This window comes from Ambystoma mexicanum, chromosome 11 (genome assembly GCF_040938575.1).
Source record: "Ambystoma mexicanum isolate Mex_15411 chromosome 11, UKY_AmexF1_1, whole genome shotgun sequence".
Classification (NCBI taxonomy): domain Eukaryota; kingdom Metazoa; phylum Chordata; class Amphibia; order Caudata; family Ambystomatidae; genus Ambystoma; species Ambystoma mexicanum.
The window spans coordinates 223,320,078-223,341,464 of record NC_090934.1 but is presented as its reverse complement, the minus strand read 5'-3'; the positions used below and the strand labels follow the sequence as shown (position 1 = coordinate 223,341,464).

The 21,387-nt window shown below is 46.0% G+C and overlaps 1 protein-coding gene across 1 annotated transcript in view; it reads left to right on the top strand.

The window, feature by feature from the left end:
- The window catches only part of MAP3K6 (mitogen-activated protein kinase kinase kinase 6), a 1,613,301-nt gene that overhangs the window by 335,018 nt on the left and 1,256,896 nt on the right, over nt 1-21,387 (top strand). Inside the window, exons 7-8 of the mRNA XM_069622894.1 lie at nt 1,046-1,216; nt 1,321-1,433. Coding sequence (XP_069478995.1) covers nt 1,046-1,216; nt 1,321-1,433 — 284 coding nt within the window. The remainder of the gene's footprint in view (nt 1-1,045; nt 1,217-1,320; nt 1,434-21,387) is intronic.

The window sequence follows — 21,387 nt, the reverse complement described above, 5'->3', positions numbered from 1 at the left end:
TTACCAAATTTACAATCTTGCGGTTTAATTTAAAAGTACAGTTTCATATTCCCAATTGTGGCGCGCTGTGTTGTGTGAGCTCATCTGTGTTGATTTCCGGGTTCTGTGTGGAGTCGCGTAGAAGACGCCTGGGCGCGTTTGCCTACGCAGCTCAGTCACGTCACGGATAGAGGCGGGGAATATGAATGTTTTGATAAATTCTGTTTCAGGGGCGGGGGATTTGATTTAGTGCCGCAAAAGCAGGTGAGCCAGGGAGATGGGGGAAATGATAGGATTATCAGAAAATGGCGGCTGATTTCGAGTGCGTTAATGGACGAAAAGTCGGGTAAGGTCCATAGGAAAGTTTTCTACGATCTACCGAGTTATGCTTAAAAACACATGGCCGAACCGTAGGGACAATAAAAAAAAAAGTCCCGGAACTATCCTTTAACACCCATGGATATCCTAGAAGTTTCTCATTCTAATATATCATATATTCCAGCAACTAGAGGGAGCATGTCACAAACTGTTATGCTGGTCATTCAGTCACTAGAGTGGACTAGCTGTGGCAGCAGCCGACTTGACTACATCCCTCAATGATTGCCCCTTTAACTCAACATGTGGCATTTGTGGCACACTGATATCCTAATCCTACCACTTCAGGGTGTGGCCACTTGTGGGAGCTCATCACAGTGTATCAGTAGTTAAGATTCAGGATGACCATATAATCACAAACTGCTATCTCAGTCTGATCTAATTTGCTACAGAAGATGACATAATCTGATTCTGATGTTGCCATGTAGAGGCTGGTTAGGGTTACCTAGCAACAGTCACTCTTCAGTATCTCATCAGCTTCTACCTGCACCCTCTTGTGTGGTTCTGTTTTTGCTATGGCCCAAACATGTGGAGAGAGGCAATTTCCCAGCAATTGCTCTACTGCCCATTGCTCTCTGATAATGACATATTTTCTCACTTGACTCTTCCCCCAAGCCTTCTCCCCAGCAAATGCACACCCACCCGCATCCATTGTGGCAGGCAATGTAAGTGGCCTTTGTATCCCCTACAGGCGGAATGGTCCTGGCGACCGGAGGAAGGCGCTGGATGTGATCCTGCCTGTGGTAGAAGGTGCGGATGGGGCCGCCCCAGACCTGTACTGCATGTGTGGCCGTATCTACAAGGACATGTTCATTAGCTCGGGCTTCAAGGATCTGGACAAGAGGGACCAAGCCACCCTATGGTGAGACTCCATTATTCTTTGGCCTCTCCACTCCTCCATGCTTCCATCTCCCTGCCCAAATGCCCATTTTACTGACTCTCAACCGACTCATGATTTCTTTTCAGGTATGGGAAAGCCTTTTCTGCGGAACCAACCCTACACTCTGGCATTAACCTTGCTGTTCTCCAGATGGCGGCCGGGCATCAGTTTGAAAGTTCAGCGGAGCTTCGGATGATTGGTCAGTCCTGTGTGTGTAAAGCGGAATCTGATGTTTGGGGTGGGAGTTGTGGGGTTCACGGGTGGACACAGGTTTTCCCCACAGTTTGACCTGTCGGGAAAACCATCTGTTTTTTACACACGCTTTAGTCACCGATAATACCTAGACTTTTCTGTAGCATTGAGACTCTACTAAAATTTAATTGAGCTAATGTTGGATTTTGCTTTTGCCCAACCAACTAAATGACTATGATATCATTGTCTGAATGATGAACAAATGCATTATTTTTTAAATATTATAATGTGTGACCTGTAGGTTGTACACAGACCACTGCAGCATGCGCTTTAACCGCGGTTCTGCTATGCCAGTGATGGCACTTACTATGAGCATGAATACCAGCTCTGCAACCTCCTCCACTTCTTGTATGCAGTTCGAGATATGGGTGGCATATGGATTTAAAGAAGATATGTTTGAGTGGAGTATATTTTTGCTTGAAAAATTAAATAGCTCTGTTGGGAAGTGGACTTGCTTTTATACTCCCTAAAAATTGAGCTCCTAACTTCAAAAAGGAGAAAAATAATCTCACTTCAAAATCTTGTTTGGCGCCATGCTTACATTTAGAGATTTGTTTCCTAATGGTTATGGTCTAGTGTTTATGCTCTAGGGTCTGTGACCTGGTAGTTGAGCATGACGATATGTAAGTTCGATTATGGGGCTTGTGCCCTGGTGGTTGAGCATGGGGATACGGTTCTATGTCATTATTTCGATTTGTGTAGGTCGCCTAACCAAATAAAAAACGATTTTAAGCAGGATACAATCAAAATGACATTTTTTTTCACCCCCTTCGTCCCGGATTTAGTTAAAAAAGGGGGGTTTTCACCCCGGCCCTGCTGTCTCCTTCCCCACCCAACACCTCCCCCAACCAAAACACACACGAACACCCAACACATACGCACAAACGCACACATAGCCACTGACCCGTTTTCTCTCCTGGCCGCTTCCGGGTCCTGGCGTGCCCATCAGCCCTGGGGCTGACAGTTGGATTTAGAAAGACAGCTCTGTGCGTTCACAGAGCAGTTTTTCTAAATAGTTTTTTGTTTTCTGTCTTTTTAAAAAGGTCTCTTGACCTAAGACCAGGGATACGTGGCCTGTGGTGGTTAGATTCAGATGCATGTGGGGTTTGGGTAGGTCAAACCTGTTGAGATGTGGCACAGCGGTTAGATTCAGGACATGTGGCCCAATAGCTAGTTGTGAGAATATGTGGCTTCATGTTTACATTCAGGGACATGTGGCCTAGAGTAGGGTTCGAAATTGAGGGCAGCTGGTAGCTATTTAGCTCCTGCCTGTAGCCTAGAAAAGCCAGTTTAGCTTGACACTGAATGCTACCAGTAGCTACTTTTGGCTCCCCAAGCCAACTGATGCCTTAACAAACACCTATATGAATTTAACTCTGTGTGTTTGGGACAATCTATAAATAAACATTAGGACACATCTATACAACATTCAAAGCATAAGGGTCATAAATAATGGACAAAATGATATGATTGCTTCTTATGTGGAAGTTAGATTTGTGTAACACTATGTACTAGCTCCTCATTCCCCAGTTCTAGCTCTTGGTCACTGGTTAATGCTGGATACCCAGGAGCTGCTTTTAGCTTCTGCTTATCCCATCTTAGTTTTGGTACCTGCTAAAGGTTAAGAACTGTCTGTCTGTTTGTGCGTCTCAATTAAGCAGTGTCTATTCTACTCATCTAGCCATCTGTTTTTCTAGCCTTTCTTTCTGACAGTCTGCCTAGTAATCTGTCCTGGGCTTCCCCCGCCCTGTCTACCAGAATATTTCCTGACCCTACTTTTTGCACATCAACAATCAATACTCTGTCTTCTCTGATACACAGCTCCTGTCTCCTACAAGGAGGAGTGGATGTACCAGTGATAACCTTGGCCCAAACCGGACACCACCAGGCAAGCATCACACAACCTTCACCTCAACTGACCCAGACAAGATTATGGAGCGGGCCATTGTGTTTCTGACAATTGAGCCAGGAACTAGTCCTCACAGACCTGGTCTGCAATGTAGCTGGGGGCAATAATGCTGCTAGGTTTCCACTGCCCCCCCCGTCCCACACCTCAGGCTCCCCACCTATCGGCAATCAACAAGCAGATAAGAGGAATTATCAACGTCATGAGATTGCTTAAATGTGTGCTTTACAATTTCAACATAACAACTCCTCCCCGTTTCAGTTCTGCAGAATCAACACCACTCCATTCAAAAGGGAATTTTTGAGCTGTAGAAAGAGAAATATATTTGTTTTGACTCTTTAAAAAAAAAAAAAAAGCTCTATCCTGTGTGAGGGGTTTGATATGTGAGGCGGACAACTTTGTAAAGATTTTTCAACTTTAGCCATTTTATTAAATGAAAAGGTTGGATTAAACACCACTCTACCCCTACCCTGATGTGGATTTCCCTACCTAAAATAAACTAAAGGAAACACTCTAACAAAAGGATATCTGTCCCTCACACTTGTACAACCAATAAAGCCATAAGGATATATGTAGCACTTCAATTCAACAATGATATAACATATGATTGATTTCACAATATGATCAATGTCTCTTCTCATAACCTGAGTGAATTTCCCTTCCCCAGATCTGAACAAGTGTTTTCTCCACAGTTCAAAAGAAACAAGTTAATCCGGTCTAACACAAAGTTGCAGTACAGTTCTTAAGGATTTGTACTAGATCACAAAAAGTACAGTGCTTCAACAAGCTATTGAAAGTAATAAGTTCCAACTCCCCCTGGAATAAGAACTGTCTCACATCATTTGTCTTCTCCAAGTAAACAACAATTGTCTTTGCGGGGATAGGTTGTCACAACTTTGGTTTCAGAAAGAAATAGTCTATTCCAACTCCTTCTGGAGGAAGAACAGGTTTCACCTCTGTATTCGTTAGAGGAATAACAAATGTCTTTGTCAGGATGATTTGCCACAAGCTTGGTTTCAAATGAATTGTAACTTTTCTTCAACAAGCTTTTACAATTCTTCTTCAAATGTCAGAAACTGCCAGTCTACCTCTTCACCAAAATTAACAGAAAAGTGCTTCAGTGGTATCTTCCAACTTAGAATAACATAAGACTTCATGAGACTTCTTTAGCATCAAACTTTAAACAAGTTACGGGGAAACAAGGAACCACATTAGTGCTCTTTAAGACTCCTTGGCAACTATGCTCCTCTCCCTCTGGATAACCTTATCTAGAAGGGAAGCATGTTTTCCACCGTTCTTTCGCCTCTGCACCAATAACCAAATAGTGACCAAAAGATAGTGTCACTTTTCTTCTTTCTTGGCTTTGGCAATGTAGGTTTCTATCACCTGATGATCTGTGTTTCTTAGCACATAAGCAGTAAGTCTTGCAACCCTTAAGCCTCTCAGTTTTCCCCTCTTGCCTTGAGCACTGTTTGTTATATTGGTATTGCTGTTTGTTAATACACTCTTGGCTTGGGTAAACCTACAGCTTCCCCACAGAGTTTTTGGGCTTTCCACAATATCATGCGCTTATTTACAGTCACTTTGATTCAACGGGTATATCCTTTTTTTTGTTTCATATATAGCTATGTATTCAAAAATACAGTTACTGATGCTTTCACTCGCATGCAAGTGCAGTAGCCTGCCGTGAACATGCGGACAGCGTTGTAACACTCCGGAGTGACTTGCAAGCTGTGAACTCACCGGGTAAACCGCTCGATCACGCTCCGCTTGGTGTTTGCCTGGTGTTCGCATGTCTTCTGTGCTTGTGGCTCCTCGCGGACAGCATCCTCTGGTCCTCCTCCAATCACACCACTGAGAAATGGAGCGCCTTCTGCTCCGAAGAGGGTCAGGTGCAACCCAGCCACCTGGAACCCCTAAAGAGGGCACACTTCCCTCGCTATTGCTGCTTCCCACTGCGCAAACTCTGTACAATGAATCTTTGTCGGGCAAGCGTCTCCTCCTTAAACTTCTCGCTGCGCGACCTCTGCAACAGGGGAGAGTTCAAGGCAAAGACTCTTAGGATCTGTCAACGCTTAAGGCGTTTCAGTGGTCCCAGTGTCCCATTGTATTCTCTCGCCTCAGGCTTCCTTCTCCGCTGCAACCACGGCCCACGCTGCTTCTTCCTCTTCTGCTCCTCTACTTCTGATGCCTGCACATGAGGTGGCTTTTTACGCATCTCAGTCCAACTAATTAGTTGACTGCTCCGACAGTAGTGTTCCTCTGCATCCCTCTTCCCAGTACTGAGGGAATTATAGGACTTGAAGTCCCTGGCAGCAAAGTTAGTTTTATTTCTTCTTTGTAATAAGCCATTTAAAAGCCTATGGTTTTGGGAAAAGTTAAATAGGGGCGTTTTCCCCTTCCTCCTGACCTGTTTCCTCCCCCATCTGATAATCCCACAAAACACCAACCCCAGGGTCGGGATCGGGAAGTGTCTGCCTTACCCTGGCCACATGAGGAAGGTCCCAGGTCAAGGTTTTGTGGGGAAGCACTACTGATTCATCACACCTGCTTTGCTCCCCAAAATACACTTTCTGTTGACATCCAAACCTCCAATTCTCCCCGACCATGGCCACTTCCCACACCCCTTTCTTGTGTAACTAAAGAAAAAAGTCCCCCCCCAGGAGTTATCCTGTATGTAAATGCAAAAGGCGAACACAGAGATTCTCTATAAAAATGTACGGTTAATGTCCGGAAAACTTCGCAAATATGTAGAGTATTTACAACCACTTAATGGTGGTTCATTTAATGAGATCAGAAATAAAAGAGTATGGAAGAGGTGTAGTGAGGAAACATTTTTGGGCAGTGTTTCCAACAGGAGGCCTATTTTGGGTTGTAAACAGAACCCGAAAGTGGGTATTGGTTGCCTTTGTGAAAGGAAATGTGTAGGAAATACCCCGTTTTCAGGGAAGTCTGCGTATCCGCCGTCATTGAGCTTAAAACTCCCATTACTGTGCACAAACCCTTTGAGTATTTTGGGTGGTCTTTGTCTGAAAGGTAGCAGCTTTGCAGTCACTATTTCACTTTCCCCACAATTGCTGTAATGTCCCATAAAACTGAATATTTTCCAGTAGCCACTTTGTGGATCATGCAGCCTAGAGCGACCATACACAGTGCTCTGTCACTATTAAAGCACTCTTGACTCAGTTGCCATACCATGAGGGCTGTTCCTCAATTTCACACAAACTGGATGTCATTTTAGAACCGTTCTTTATGGTTTTGTCCAAAAATGACCTACCCAACCAAAAGTCCTAAATTAGGTACTACCAAATGTTCTACCTTCTACCTTCCAAGTTCGACTTTTGGTTGGGTAGGTCCTTTCTTTTCGGTCTAGGGCTGCGGGGGCTGCATAGGTGTCCCCCGCAACCTCTGCTCACTATACTGTGTGCGGGGGTTGTGGGGGTGTCCCCTGCAGATGTCCCGCAGTCCCCCAACAAACAAAAGGAAAAGGGCTGCGGGGTGTCCCCCGCAGCCCCAGCTCACTATAGTGAGCGGGGGCTGCCAGGGACACCCCTGCAGCTGTCCCGGTGAGAAAAGAAAAAGGAAGGGACCCTGCTGCCAATCATGGAAGTGAAAGGGAACAAGCGTCGCAGGGACCAGCGAGCTGGAATGCATGGTAAGTAGGGGAGTGCGGGTGTGTTGGGGGTGTGGGTAGGGGTTTGGGCACATTGGTAATGTTCAGGGGAGAAAAGGCCGAAGATTATTTAGAAAATAAATAATCTTCGTTCTTTTCTCCCTCGAACATTTTTAATTAGGTCATTCAACCCCAAACCCTCTTCATAGCCCATCAGCTGTTCAGTTAGTGAGCTCCTCCCTGCTGGCTCATTTGCCAACAGCTGCCTTCATGCACCTCCTTCTACACTGGGATGAGTGATATGATATATGATATGATATGATAGGGTATTTATAACGTGCTTAATACCCAGAGGTTTCTAAGCGCAGACCCGGGGACCGAATGTGTTGCTCCATGTCGTCTTCCTTCCAAGGTGAGCACGTTGCCGCTGCGCTATACTCCCGAGACAATGCAGTATGTGGGCAAAGCACACATGTTTTTTACTGCCCATCATCTGTATCTCCTCCACTAGACTCCCCTGGACTGAAGGGGACCATGTAGTTTGCTAGTAAGTATGTATCACTTTTATAAAGCGCAGGACCAGCTAGGAATCATCGGAGCCCAGTACAAAGAGGTTGAAGGCTAGGAATTTTGATCTTTAAGTCTTCATTTCCATTTTACTTTTAATGTGAAGATAACTTCGGGTTAACCTCATTCTAGACTGTTAGGAAAATGCTATGTAATTGGATCATGCCATTTTAGGCAGCGTCTGGTGCTACAAAAACCGGGGTGCAGACATTGACTGTAAAGGCAAGCAGACAAGGTTGGTATTGCAATACTTTGATGCTGCTCTTATCTGTACGAAATGTTCCATGCTATGTGGACACACATGAGCAGGGATATGCCTCAGATTGAAGAAGGAAGGGTAGTTCTAGTTTCTGGGACTCTGCCCATCAAATATGTTTTCATTCACGCACTTATGCATGGTTATCAGAACTGTACTTGGTGAAGGCAGGGTGCTGCACTCTGTCTTGTAGTGGAGATCTAGATTAATCACTGCCCGATTATGTTGGCCCCTTCAAGAAACGGGTGTGCCAATCTAGTTGAAACACCTTCTCTCGGGATTGAGTGCTTGAGATGTCGGCCCTCTGGTGCACCATACAAGACTGCACAGATCAGGGTCATGTATACCGCACAGCTTAGACAACCACTACAGCAGAATGTGATTTTGGCCAGAAGATTTCCACTGAGAAGTGCAGTACGCACAAAATGGTGCATAGAGACTGATTGATGTCAGTGTCATAGTTACAGGTTCAAGACTAATTAGAGGCAGTCGGGGGGGGGGGGGTGTAAGCTTTACTTGAGAGGCATTGCTGCACTCCTGGTGTATTGATACAGCCCTGTTTTCATGATCTTTGACAAACCCCTACTGTGGATAACGACTCTGCTCAGTAACATTTACATGGTTATGACCTGGCTCAGTGACTCCAGGTTGTAGACTGTGGAATAGGTGTAAACGGTTATGTCCATATTTAAAAATTACTGACCCAGAGTGGTGAAAGAGGACACAGGTTGCAACCTTAGATCAACAGTAATGAGGACGCTATTCTTTAATAGCAACTCTTGCTCCTCCAAGTGTGGTCTCTGCTCTCTGGCTTCTTTCAAACACACACCATTCATTTGTTTGGTTTCCTTTGGGCTTTACACAGTTTGCCTCTAGCCAGTGGCCACTCAAGATCAGCAAATTGTCAGGCTTCTGGTAAACATTTACTTTTGCAACAGAGCTGCCACTTGGGGCCACGCACAATTTGAAATACCTGTGCCATCATGGAAATACAATATCATGTACCCACGGTTTGCTACAATAAGTGTTGGCCCGTCCTTACTCAATAAAATGGGGCTCACTTTTTTTAACATGGCTCATTTTGTATAGCTGTGCATGCTGGTTTCATAAAGTTTTGAAGAGTTGTTATACCGGGACCGATCGGGATTAGGAAGTGATTAACTGATGGAAGGTTGGAGTGGGACAGGGAGGAGCTTCGAATGGGGAGGCAGGCGAGGAACAAAGGGAGCAGATGTTGCGTAGCTGCCAATTATGTTTAAATAAAGTGTCATTCTTGATGTCAGTGTCCATCCCTTTTCGAGAGGGACCATTATTCTGCGTAGTGAAACGCGGAACAGCTCGGTTTCGAAGCGGAAAAGCATCCCATGCTTTCCTGTCTTCCGGTGTTAGTGCTATTATGCCAACCACAACTGGGGCCACTCCCTCTTTCTGCACTACATTAGAGGTCAGCCAAGCTTGTCTTCAACTGGGGCTGATGAGCTTCTCCTACACTGCCTTCTTCTACCACTCCATAGGCCTGCTGATTCTACATTGAACACATATGAGCGACACTGATGGTGCTCCTGAGCTGGCAGGACCAACACCCTCACATGTTTACCCTACCTCATTCCTGCGCACGAGTCTCCAGTTTGAACTGAACTCCCAGTATGACGGTGGACCATGTTGGGCTGACTGTGTTGAGGATTTTTATAACTTTATCAAAGACATGGGGGGAGGAGGGGCGCAATTCCACAGACATGGCTGGTAACTGTACAAATCTGGTAGGGACAGAAGTAAACATAATCATAAAGACCCTACCAGATCCCGACAAACAAGCCTGTGATACCCTGATTACTGCACTGAACAATGAATTCTTAGCTCACACCACCAAGAACTATGAGTGCTATAATTTTACCCAGTGAAACCCGCTTAATTATGAAATGATCGATACATTTGTGATTATTCTACAGAAAAGGGTTATTCATTGCCAATTCCACAACTTCTCGAATGTGGATGTGATTCGCCTATGCTTAATAGAAGGTTACACATCCTTGCCCTTTGGCAGATTCGAAGCCTCTACCACTAGGAGAGGTAATTGAGCTTGCCAGAGTATACGAACGAGTGGACGCACAACCAGCAGCAGCAGCAATTGAGGTTTCCAAGAAAATAGAACAAGTCACAGTAATGCAAACCACTCCCTATACATACTGCAGACCAAAGAGTACCCCACTAAAGCCACCGTCCCACAAATGCTAAACGTGTGGTTTCACTTTTTCTCACAAAAGCCTGTGACCAGCGATGGGATAAATATTTAGCAAATGCGGATTTCCTAATCACTCAGTTTTCAGGGAAGGTAAACCATTCCCTCATAACAAGCCACAGGACTCGAGATGCCTCATCCACGCTAGACACTGAATTTTATGGAACCACCACTTGGAGAAGAACCTCCACCTCAGCACATGACAGAATCGATCCATCGACAGAGGCATCTTCCAGAATGATACTCTACCCAAGATATGTTCTTTATCATTGACACAGGGGCTACAGTCCACATCATGAGCGAACATAACATATAGAGCACAACTCGCCTGAGCCTGTTCACTGCATACATTTATCAATGGGTTGCACCCCGCCCACTGCTCTGCATAGGTCAATTCACCTACACTGTATGCCATCACAATACCAGAGTGACGGCAGTAAGATATATTTCGGAGCTGGTCCGAGATGTAGTCTTTTATTTCTGTTGGCAAGTTATCTTGAATAAAAGGTGATGGGGTGGACTTGCCCTGTGATCGGGTGACATTGCGAAAGCACCGCCTCAATAGCCAAATTAGAGACGTCGGCCTCCACAAAAAATGGTTGCTCGACTTCAGAATGCCATAAAATTGGTCCTGAACAAAAACGTTCTGTCAATCTTTGAAAAACGTCATTCACCTCCTAATCCCATGCAAATCTCATCCACTTTCTTAAGAGTCATGTAATGGGTGTCACACGGCTTGAAAAGGCTCTTGTAACCATTTGCAAAACCCAGAAAGCTCTGCACATTTTTAATACTAGATGGAGCTGGCCAGGTCTTAAATGCTTATATTTTCTGGTCTAGGTCTAACCCCTCAAGTGAGATTAGGAACCCCAAAAATTCTACTACAGTGCTATAGACATGGTCATTTTCCAAATTTGCGAATAAATGATGATCTCTTAGTCGCTGCAACACTAATTGAACATGTTCTTGATGTTGATCCAGATCCATGGAAAACACAAGAATTCCGTCCATGTAAACGACTACAAAAATATCTAAAATATCACTCTGCACTTCATTAATAAAAAATGGGAATGCCGCTGGAGCATTACACAAGCCAAAAGGCATGACCATGTAGATAAACAGTCTGTATTTGGTTTCAACTCCCTCTCTAACACGGACAAGATTGTACAAACCTCGCAAATCCAACTTGGAGAAAACTGAAGCTCCCTGGATCTGATCTAGCATAACATAAATCAATGGTAGGGAATATCGATCCTTTGTGATTTTAATTGAGGGAAATGTAAAGGTGTGGAGATAGGAGAATGACACAGGAGTGGCATGGTTGTTGGCAAAGATTGTTATTTAACAGAAAAGAGCAAAACCCTATTTATGTTATTGAACATTAGTTGGGGGCCTATACAACAGAATTGTGTTTCAAAGCGCCACAATGCTAAATGCGAAGTTAACAGGGGAAAGCATACCAATGGCAAAAACAGTAAATCTACAATTATGGTCCTACTAGGCCTTGTGGCATTCGGTCTTATAAGTGCAGCAGGAGCTAGGGATGGAAGGGGGACAGAGGAGTGGACAAGTGCTGGTGGAGGGCCCGGAAGGGAAGTGCCAAGAGGGCCCAAGGAGAAGAGCCTCTGGCTAAGTGCTAGTGCAGGCGACACTCGACGGTGGGATGCAAAGCTGCGAAGCAGGGGCCCACAAGGGCAGTGCAGTCGGGGGGAGGGTGCTGGTTTTGACTGTGAAGAAAGGCCTGAATCCTGTGAGATTCAGGAGTATCAGGCCACCGGTCACATTGGGGTGATTAACAGGGAAAGGTAAAGAGGTAGCGAAAAGCAGAGGTTTGAGCAGTTTCTGGAATTTAAGGAGGTCCGGCTCAAGTCTGAGAGGGGCACGGAAGCTGTTCCAAAGGGAGGCACCAGCCGAGGAGAGAGACCTGCCCCACTCTCTGCTTGGAGAAGCGTTTGACATTCAGAGTTGGAGTTAGAGGAGAGTAGGGCTCTAGTAGGGGAGGCTTTAGGGAGTGAAAGTTGGAGATGGTGCGGTCCCAGACCCCAGAAGGCCTTGTGGATGATGCAGAGGGTCTTTAATTTGATCCTTGCATCCACTGGGAGCCAGTGGAGAGATTTTAGGACTGGAGAGATAAGGTCCGTGGGCTTGAGGCCAAGGATAGGTCTTGCAGCCCTATTCTGGATTAGCTGGAGGGGGAGTTTGAGAAAGAGGATGTTGCAGTAGTCCAGCCTGGAGAGGAACAGAGCTCTGGAGACGTTGACTAAGAGGGGTTTCCCTGCCTCAACTAAATACTAATGGCAATGTCAGAATGTCTGTCTAAAGCAAATAGTCCACCGCCCTGTGTCATAAGCCATTCCCAATCCTTACACTTGAAACTAAATTAAAGAAAAGACTGATCTTCTTGATCCAGAGGGAGTTTCACTATGGGGAAATGTCTCCCTTTACCTGGCCTTTCTCAGGCTTTCACAAAGTTCCAAAACAACGTTCTCGGTACCAGGGGGAATGTCTCCCTTGCCTCTCTTCTCTTAGCACTTTATCACAATGTTAATCAGATTCACCTCAGGCACTGTGACGATAAAGAGAGCTCAGTTGATAACTGTCATATGGGTGCTGCTCCAAGACTCGCCTTTTTGTCTTACACAGTTCCAAACGGGTTCACTATCCTACCAGGTATTGCGACGAATCCTGTGGAGTCATCACTGAACCCCAGCCTGAGATCTCTTCCCATGTGGCCAGGGGATGGCAGCTGCTACCTGATCCTTACCCGTGGGGTGGTATAATGAGGAAGGATCACATGGGAGGAGATGGCTGTCGGGGGAAGGGGAGGACCCCATCAGGAGAGATGCAGTATTCTTCCCTTCCCAGCGAAGAAGACCCCATAATTTCTAACCTCGAAAAGGTTAGTTAACACTATACAAATCCCTCCCGATGTAAAACCCCTTCCTGCAAAACATTTTAGGCAGAATACCATTTCCACATCATATATACATAATATACACACATCTCCCGTCTGTTTTTGTGCTAACCAAAAATCCTAAACAAAATCACCTTAGAAGTACTTTAAATCCTATGGACTCCAAGTCCCATGAAGCCTCAAGTACTGAGAAGAGGGAGAGTGAATTAATATGGATCAAAGGAAACACTAAGCTGAAGTGTGTGGTAACATTTAAAAGTGGTGTTTGCAAATCTGGGTCTAGGGTACATGTTCACTGCGGGGAAAGGGAACATTTCGGCATCCACACTGTACAGAACTATTACACAGACCCGCCCACCAGAGAGACACAAAGGCAAAATCAAGTGGGAACAAGACCTAGGGCATTAAATAGGCAGGGCTGGACTGGGAACAAAAAGTGGCCCTGGAAATGTTTTGCAAAGTGGCCCCATATTATCAGAGACATTTGTAACACATTCTTTATTTAACCCACTCAAGAGAGGACCACTGGGAAGTCTTGAGTTTCCTGTAGGCCAGTCCACCACTGGTAGTGGGCACTGACTCCCAAAGTATAAACGCTCAAACATATACAGGATATATCCTGAGCTCTTATTGCAAACTACTCATTGAGTGCGGAACAATATATACAAGTCAGAAGAAATGTCTGAAATAGTTGTTCGTACCAATAGATCCTGACACTTCAGCGAGAGCCAATTGCATCATAAGTTTCGGGGAATGATATGTGTCGTTCTTGATCAAGCATTCTCTATCTATCAATTGTTTTTACACCCTCTGACTGGAAATAGGCCAGCGTCTGTGCTCTAAAAGCAGAATGAGTTGCCAGAACCCGCATAGCTTTGAGTCAGTGGGCTGTGTTCATCCTGATCTGCCCATTCCTGCATGCACACGGTGTTTGCACTGCTACAGCCTCACATTTTCCTATTGGAAAAAAACCTACTGGATTTCTGGATAATGAAAGTGCTTTGATTACATGTCCTTGACATTTTCCTATTGGAAAAAAACCTACTGGGTTTCTGGATAATGAAAGTGCTTTGATGACATGTCCTTGGTATAGTATCATGCACGTTTAAAGTTAAAGTCCAAATATTAAATTTATTTAAAATTAAAAAAACAATCATACTAATTTAAAACAACCTCAGCATCATCGCAAAGCTACGAAGCACATGAATCCATTTTATCCTTTTGAATTTTTTTTAAATGGCATCAATCATACCTACAAAATATGTAAAATACTTAAGCATTCATAAATATATTTACACACTTCATTACATTTATAGCTCAATATTATTATAGCTTTATTTAGTGCTTTAAGCCAGATTCTTCGTGCTTCTAAGCGCTGGTATGATAGCTGCTATTATTACTTAGTTCCATCTGCCTCTTCATGCTGAAGGCCTGAGCCTATTTCAGTGTGCCAAATTTGGCATGCATTGTGAGCACATTCTACCCTGTTTTGGAATCTTGAGGAACTACAGTCTTTTGAATACTTATTTCGGAATGGTAATACCAGTACTTAGATATGTACACTTGAATGTTTGAGGAAATCCGTAGGACTCCAAGAGCACATGCATTGTACCCCAATAGAAGATTGTAAAGAGTTAGCTTAAATCGCAACATGCCGTCTTGAGCAAGTCCTGATCTTTCATCCACAGTAAAAAGCGCTTTGCTTTCTGGAACCTGTAGTTTCGTTATTCCCATTACAAGTATAGGCCTACAAGAACTGGGATATGATGGCATTTAGGGAGGATAAACGTGGTAAACAATGCTGTTGCTGATCAACACATTTTTTTTTTAAACTGCATGCTGAAGACAGGAAGACGAAATGCCTTACAAATAAAAATATCATTTTGGTGACATTCAGATGAATGCAGCAACCAGTCCAGTCTAACGTTTGTTAAATGTTCACTCATACTGAACTGGACAGTACAGCAAGTAGTCAAAACACAGTTTAAACCCTGGAAAAATTGTGTTTTAGCAAAAAAGTGTTTCTCAGACTATAACAGTGACCTAACACATGGGTGCAATAAAGTGGATAGAGACACGGGTGCCGATACATAACTAGGGAAATAGACAGATTAGATGGATGCAGACATTCAGACAAATAGATGGCGGCATACAACAGAGAAACTAAGGCAAAGGAAGGAGCAAACAGAGATATTAATGAGCCAGCAGGGCAGCGCATGCAATGCATTACACACATAACTGAGGTAAAGAGAAATTGAGACACACCTGCTGCAGGCACCCACAGCTGGCCCTCGCAGCATGAGTGTCCATGAGACAGCCTGAGAGCTCTAACATGCAGCAGTCTCTGCAGTGCGTGGGCCTGAAGCGGTGCCAGAACGTCGGGTTCTCACAATCCTAGAGATAAATACGCATGTAATTACAGCATTTAGGGGTCACGTTATGGAAATGTTTCCTTTTGCTGCTCATATATCCTTGGTGTAAGGTGACAGCCTGACAGGGGAGGTGTAGCATGTGTACATGTATTGTTTGTCACACGGCTCCTCCAGAGAGTTTGGTCATTCACATTACAGTTTCAACTATGTGTCACCTTCCTGCTCCAGCTGCCGTTGCTTTGATGTTTAAAGTAGAATGTCAAGTGCTTTTAGGAATCCCCCCACACATGGGGCAGTGCCCCCGGTAACCTCATGCAGCCCTTCTTGCGCAATGGACAGCGAGTATCAAGGACCAGGCACCACACCATAGAGAATGCCCGGGAATTCGTGTGGATTGAGGGTGGGCAGTCTGGGCGGTAGAGGCTGGGAACACTAGACTAAACATGCACAAGTCGACACACATATACATATAGCAATCGTCAGTGGACATTATTTGCATATTTCTTTTTCACTCTGAAGAACACCCAGGGCTGGATCAGTGGGACTCGGCTCCTGGCCGTGATGTACATGGTGTGTATACACTGAGCAAGGCCCTCTTTTTATCAATAATTTGCTATTGTAGCACATTTCTGTGCTTTGCAGCAACCGGGCTGGTGGAAAGCATTTTACTGCTCCCACTCCCATCACACTGGCAATAAAGTCAGCTGGGATTTCAACAGTGCATAGCGGGGCTAACCCCTACCATGGCCCCCTGCATAATAACAACATGCATAAATCCCCATAACCTGCTTATCGCCAATGATAAGAGCCAGAGACTTTCGGAAAGTTGGAAACATAATACACTTTATTGGAAACATATGGTCGCATAATTAGTGATCCTTTCGGGCGGCCCAGCCCCGCTTGGGTATTATGAATGCCTGGCCCAACACATCGTCCTTTCTCGGGTGGCTCCACCAATCCCGTCTTACAAAGTCACATGTCCAAAACCTGTGAGCCTTCTCACACCAATTCCGTTCTTGCGAGAACGGCCCGCCCTGGTATTCGACTGCCAGTTCAGTCACTCCCATTTGGACAATGGACAGAACCCAAGGCCACTGCATCGGTTGTTGAGGTGTCCCAACTGTCCCTAGTGGCATCAGTGCCCGTGTCACCCCATCCTGCCTGAAGCAGTCAGTGGTTGTAGCTCACGGACCAGACCGCAGCGTGCCTCCTTCCCTGGGACCGCCCTGGTTATTCAGCCACGCTTTGGAGTACCCCCCCCCGCAACCCCAATGCCCTACCAAGTAGGAACCAATCACCCTGCTCCCTTAGGCATCATGACCCATTGTTTTCCTCGGAGCCCCGAAACTACCCTGCGTTGAGCCTAGACCGGAGTTCTCAGCCGGTACTTAAATCTCTCCCCTACCTACTTCCGGGTGCACCCACCCCTAGTTGTCCTTGTCATCCTGTCAAGACACCAACCTTAACGAGATCTAATGGATTTCCTTTGCTCAATCTCCTATTCCTGAGGCAAACCAACACTCCAAGCGCGTCAGCCTCTCCATCCCACCACCAGGGACCTGTTGCTCCTTTTTATTCTCCACTACTGGGAGGCCCATTGATATATCCGGGAGGCAACTAGCAAACTCTTCATTGCGCCATCTTACCCTTTGGTGAACGGCCCACTGGTACATTGATATTCACCCTCACTTACTTCGGGTGCCCCATGGCCTTCCCAGGGCATTCCTGTGCCCTTACAGCTCATCCGCACCAGCAGCCCATTGATGGTTGTTACCTGCCATTTTCCTTTCGGCCCCTCCTCCTCGAACATCATGCAACTCCAGCTACCACCTGGACCCGCTCCTGGCACCAGAGCGTTGGGTCCAAGCACCTTTCGACTGATCCCTGTCTCCATCGCCTTTCCGGGAGTTCCCCTTGCAAACCGTGTTTCTTACCTCACCTGCATGAGCCCACTTTACCAGTGCTGCTCCACCAACCTCTCTGAGGTTTTGCCACACTGTATCACGTTCCTAGCAACCTTCTGCCTGTTCCTTTGATCCTGTGACACAAAATCCAAAATTAGTAGTTTAGACATCCCTGGCCCTACAAAATCGCCGGGTGCCTGGTGCCCGGGAGGTAGTAAAGAGCCAGTGCATGCTGCAACCTGGCTACCTATTTCCTCTACAGCGCCCTCCTGCTGCATGTAGCCCATGTTCACAAATAATTATCTAAATCCCCTTTCCATCTATGACGCCAACCCCTGCACTTTGTCCACCATTGATCACATCTTGCCTTCTACAATAGTGTAGATCTATGCATCTCGTAGACTGTAATTACCTCTTTCTGCACCCTTCCAACCGTGCTGACGTCCTTTGCGCCCCCACATCAAATGTGCACCATTCTTGGGAGTGTTGTACCTTAAGCTAGTCTAATATCACTTACCAGCCCTTCAGTGACAGGGGAGCCCCCCGAGGACCTCTGCGCTAGTACAAAGCGTACCGTACAACCAAAGTTCACCCGGATGCAAACCCATCCCTGATTCCAGCATGCCTTACAATTTCCCATTAAATCGTTGTATAGCTCTCTCCCAACATTCCATTTGCCCCTCATTGGTACGTGGAGACCAAAGCGGCTCCTGGTCGCTATTGTTATGCCAAAGAAAATCCATGCATCTCAGTTTTAAACCATGAGAGAACGCTGCACTCCAACTAGGAGTAATTAAGCCATGCCATACTTAATAAATTGGTACCATTAAACCCAAAGTGTGAGGTTACCCATAAATTCCTGTTAAGTCTTCCTTCCACACTTCCTGGGACACACCCTCCTAGCTGCCGGGGGTGGGTTGGGCGTGGCCCATCCAGGCATATGGCCGTTCACAGACAAGCAACTCAACAGGGCTAACCCCAGTACTGGATAGAGGTAACCCACTTACATCCCTTAACGTTCGTGCTGCAGTGCAGTATATTAATTACCTTGCCCTTAACGGCCGAAAATTAACCTACCGCGGATGCGTGACCTTCACGTCAATCTACCATACAACACACAAGCGAGTTGCCACAGGCCCTGTGCAAAGCAAAACCACCATATTCCTATATTAACTGAGTAAACCTAAATCCGAGCGTCCACCCACTATCCTTTAAAAGCGTATGCTGTTAAGTGTCCAATGGTCTCCAATCTCCCATCCATTAACATACGTGTAGCTCTGTTCAAAACCTCTTGAAATTTAGGGGTTGGGGATTGTGCCTGTATCTTACATAGGCCTGCGTACACTTCATACACCTTGCCTGTTCATCCAATCTCTCCTAGCCCACTTTATACAGTGTGGAACCTTGATCTGATAAAATGGGTTATATATAGTGTGCTTAATACCCAGAGTTTTCTAAGTGCGGACCTGTGTTGCACCGCGTCGTCTTGCTTCCAAGGTGAGCACGTTGCCCCCGAGCTATCCTCCCTTCGTACCTTTGAACCTTCACTGTTAACCTCTTAATTCCTCCTTTTTGGAGCCTCCTTGAACCTGTGTTCTGCACATGGAACATTTAAGCTGGTCCTGGAGCATCCTGTAGTCCACCCTTGCCCCTTCATCTCCGAATTCCGCTTCCAATCCCCCTGCTGTTTACAACTATTACAGCAATGTCCTGGCTGTTCGGCCGGGCTTAAAACCGTGTGTGTTCATTAGAGTGCGTGTCCGAGCTCCAGGTACCCGTTGGCATATTACATTTTGGACTTGCCTTCACCTGGGACCTGTGCATGTGTGCCACACAATGCTAATGCCCTAGGTTGGTCCCCACTCTCTTCTGTAATACCTGCCCATTTCTCAAGGGAATGGTATGCTACGCTCAATCGGAGGAGCTTCTGCACTGTGAAGACCCTGTAGGGGCGGAGAGGGGCAATAGTTGCCTTATACATGGTGCCCAAATAACGGGCCCTCCGGGCGCAAAGCCTTTAAACTGAGACAGATTGTGATTGTGTCCCTCAGCCTGGGACTCTGCCTTGCTCATCCCTTTGTCGCACATTGTGTGTTTGTGCATTATAATAAGACACACATACATCCTCCCCTTGCTACCTTTCCAGCACACTGGGATTGGGTGGATCGTGAACCCACAAATACGCTGTATTATACACCCAGGTTTCCACCTCCCCTTCAGCAGCCCTACCCTTCTCCCTTCTCATTGAGACGCTGGTGTGTTGACAACGGCTAGCCCTGGCCGATGCCTCACCGCTCCGCAGTAACTGGAATTAATGTTTTCACGAGAAAAACCCACTTCTAGCTGGCCATTGCATTAAATAAACACTCCTGAAATGAGCAAAATTGCCATTCCTTTGCTTGGTTGTGATGTGCCATATACGTCCTATTCCCTTGCACCCAATTATGTAATCCAGTGTGCATTCCAATTAATATTTACGCTCGTGGTGAAGGTGCTCCCTTACCTACTCATTGTTCTCAGGCAACCCACCCCCTGTGAATGCATAATACGCCCATTATGAGAGCGAGCCACAGAAGCCTGTCCTGGCTCCTCTCCAAGAGGCCAAATTAATCCTTGAGACCTACATGCCCTAAGAGGGCGATAATAGCCCCGAGTTGCCCTGCTGCTGTTCATGTTTCAGGAGTATGGACTGGGGCTGATGCTGACGGATGGTGGGGGGCAGGCGGGGAGGGAATAGGGACCCGGGCCCATGCTCAGCCTGGCTTGTTGGGCAGTGCCCCTCCCAAACCGCAAACTGCTACTGTGGGAAAAGTGGGGGCAGAGGGGTTACCTTCCTATGCTGCTAGTAGTTTGGACTAGTGTTGCTTAATACATATTCTTTACCTTGCACCATTTGCATGACGTTTCATCCTACACACCCCGATGGGTAGTCCTCAAAACAACGTCACAAAAATAAATGATTGTCATCTGCAACGATGGGCCACCTTTCCTTTTGGTGCCCGATATAATGGTGCCACGATAATTGCAATAAAGTCAGCTGGGATTTCAACAGTGCAGTCTTATTTTATCGTGCTACCCCAGAACTGGCATTGCGCATGTAAACACCCAATGAGGTTCCTACCTTGCACAGAGAAGAGGAGAGTTCACGCGTCCAGGGGTGTAGCTGTCCGCCCCTAACACATCTTTAGTTTGACTTGTTCCAGCTGGAGAACTAGCAGGGGAACGTATTGCTGGCCTCTGCCACGCTCACATCAAAACAAACTCTTATGTTGCCGAACCTTTCCTGTCCAGCGCACTGCTTATTCCTTTGAGGGATTGAGCCACAGAAAAAGTAACAATACTACTTTTCCTTTGAATTTTGAAAAAAGGAGTTTCACATCCACTGGCTCAGAAGCCGACCCTCTGTGAGGTGCTGAAGCCAGGCTCACTCTGAGAATCCAACGTGCCCCTCCCAGCATGAGCGTCCATTAGACAGCTTGATGAGAGGAGAGCTCTTACATGCAGCTCTGCAGAACTCTCTGCAGTGCGTGTGCCTGAAGTGGCACCAGAACCTCGGGCTCTCACTCTCCTCTCCCGAGAGCACGATTTATTCATTTTTTAACTTCTCCCTCTCCCAGGTCAGGGACGTGACCCCAGATTACTCCTTTACCATTAAGTTAACAACAAAGTAAAGAGGTCAGAGGCAGGTGCGCAGGCAGGCCCATAAATTGTATGTATACTTTCCCCAAGGAAAGAGGCCCTGTGTGCTCGAGGCCCACCGGGGAAACTCCTGGTGGGCCAGTCCAGGCCTGCAAATAGGGGACAACCAATGGCAACAGATAGGCACTTTGACCAAACGTATATCATGCAACGCCAGATGCATACTAATTCATTATAAAATTGTTCACAGGACACATTACACTCCTGCCAAACTAAAGCTCATATACCCCACAGTAGTAAGCACATGCCCAAGATATTACTCTGACGATATAGACACCTTCCATATGCTGTGGAAATGTATAAAACTGAAAGAGTACTGAGCAGAGATTTGTAAAGCGTTAGACGAAAAGGCTGATCAGCCCATCGAATGGTCACCAATGCTATGTCTGCTGGGGGCCACAGGAAAGATTAACCCAACTTGGTGGAAATTA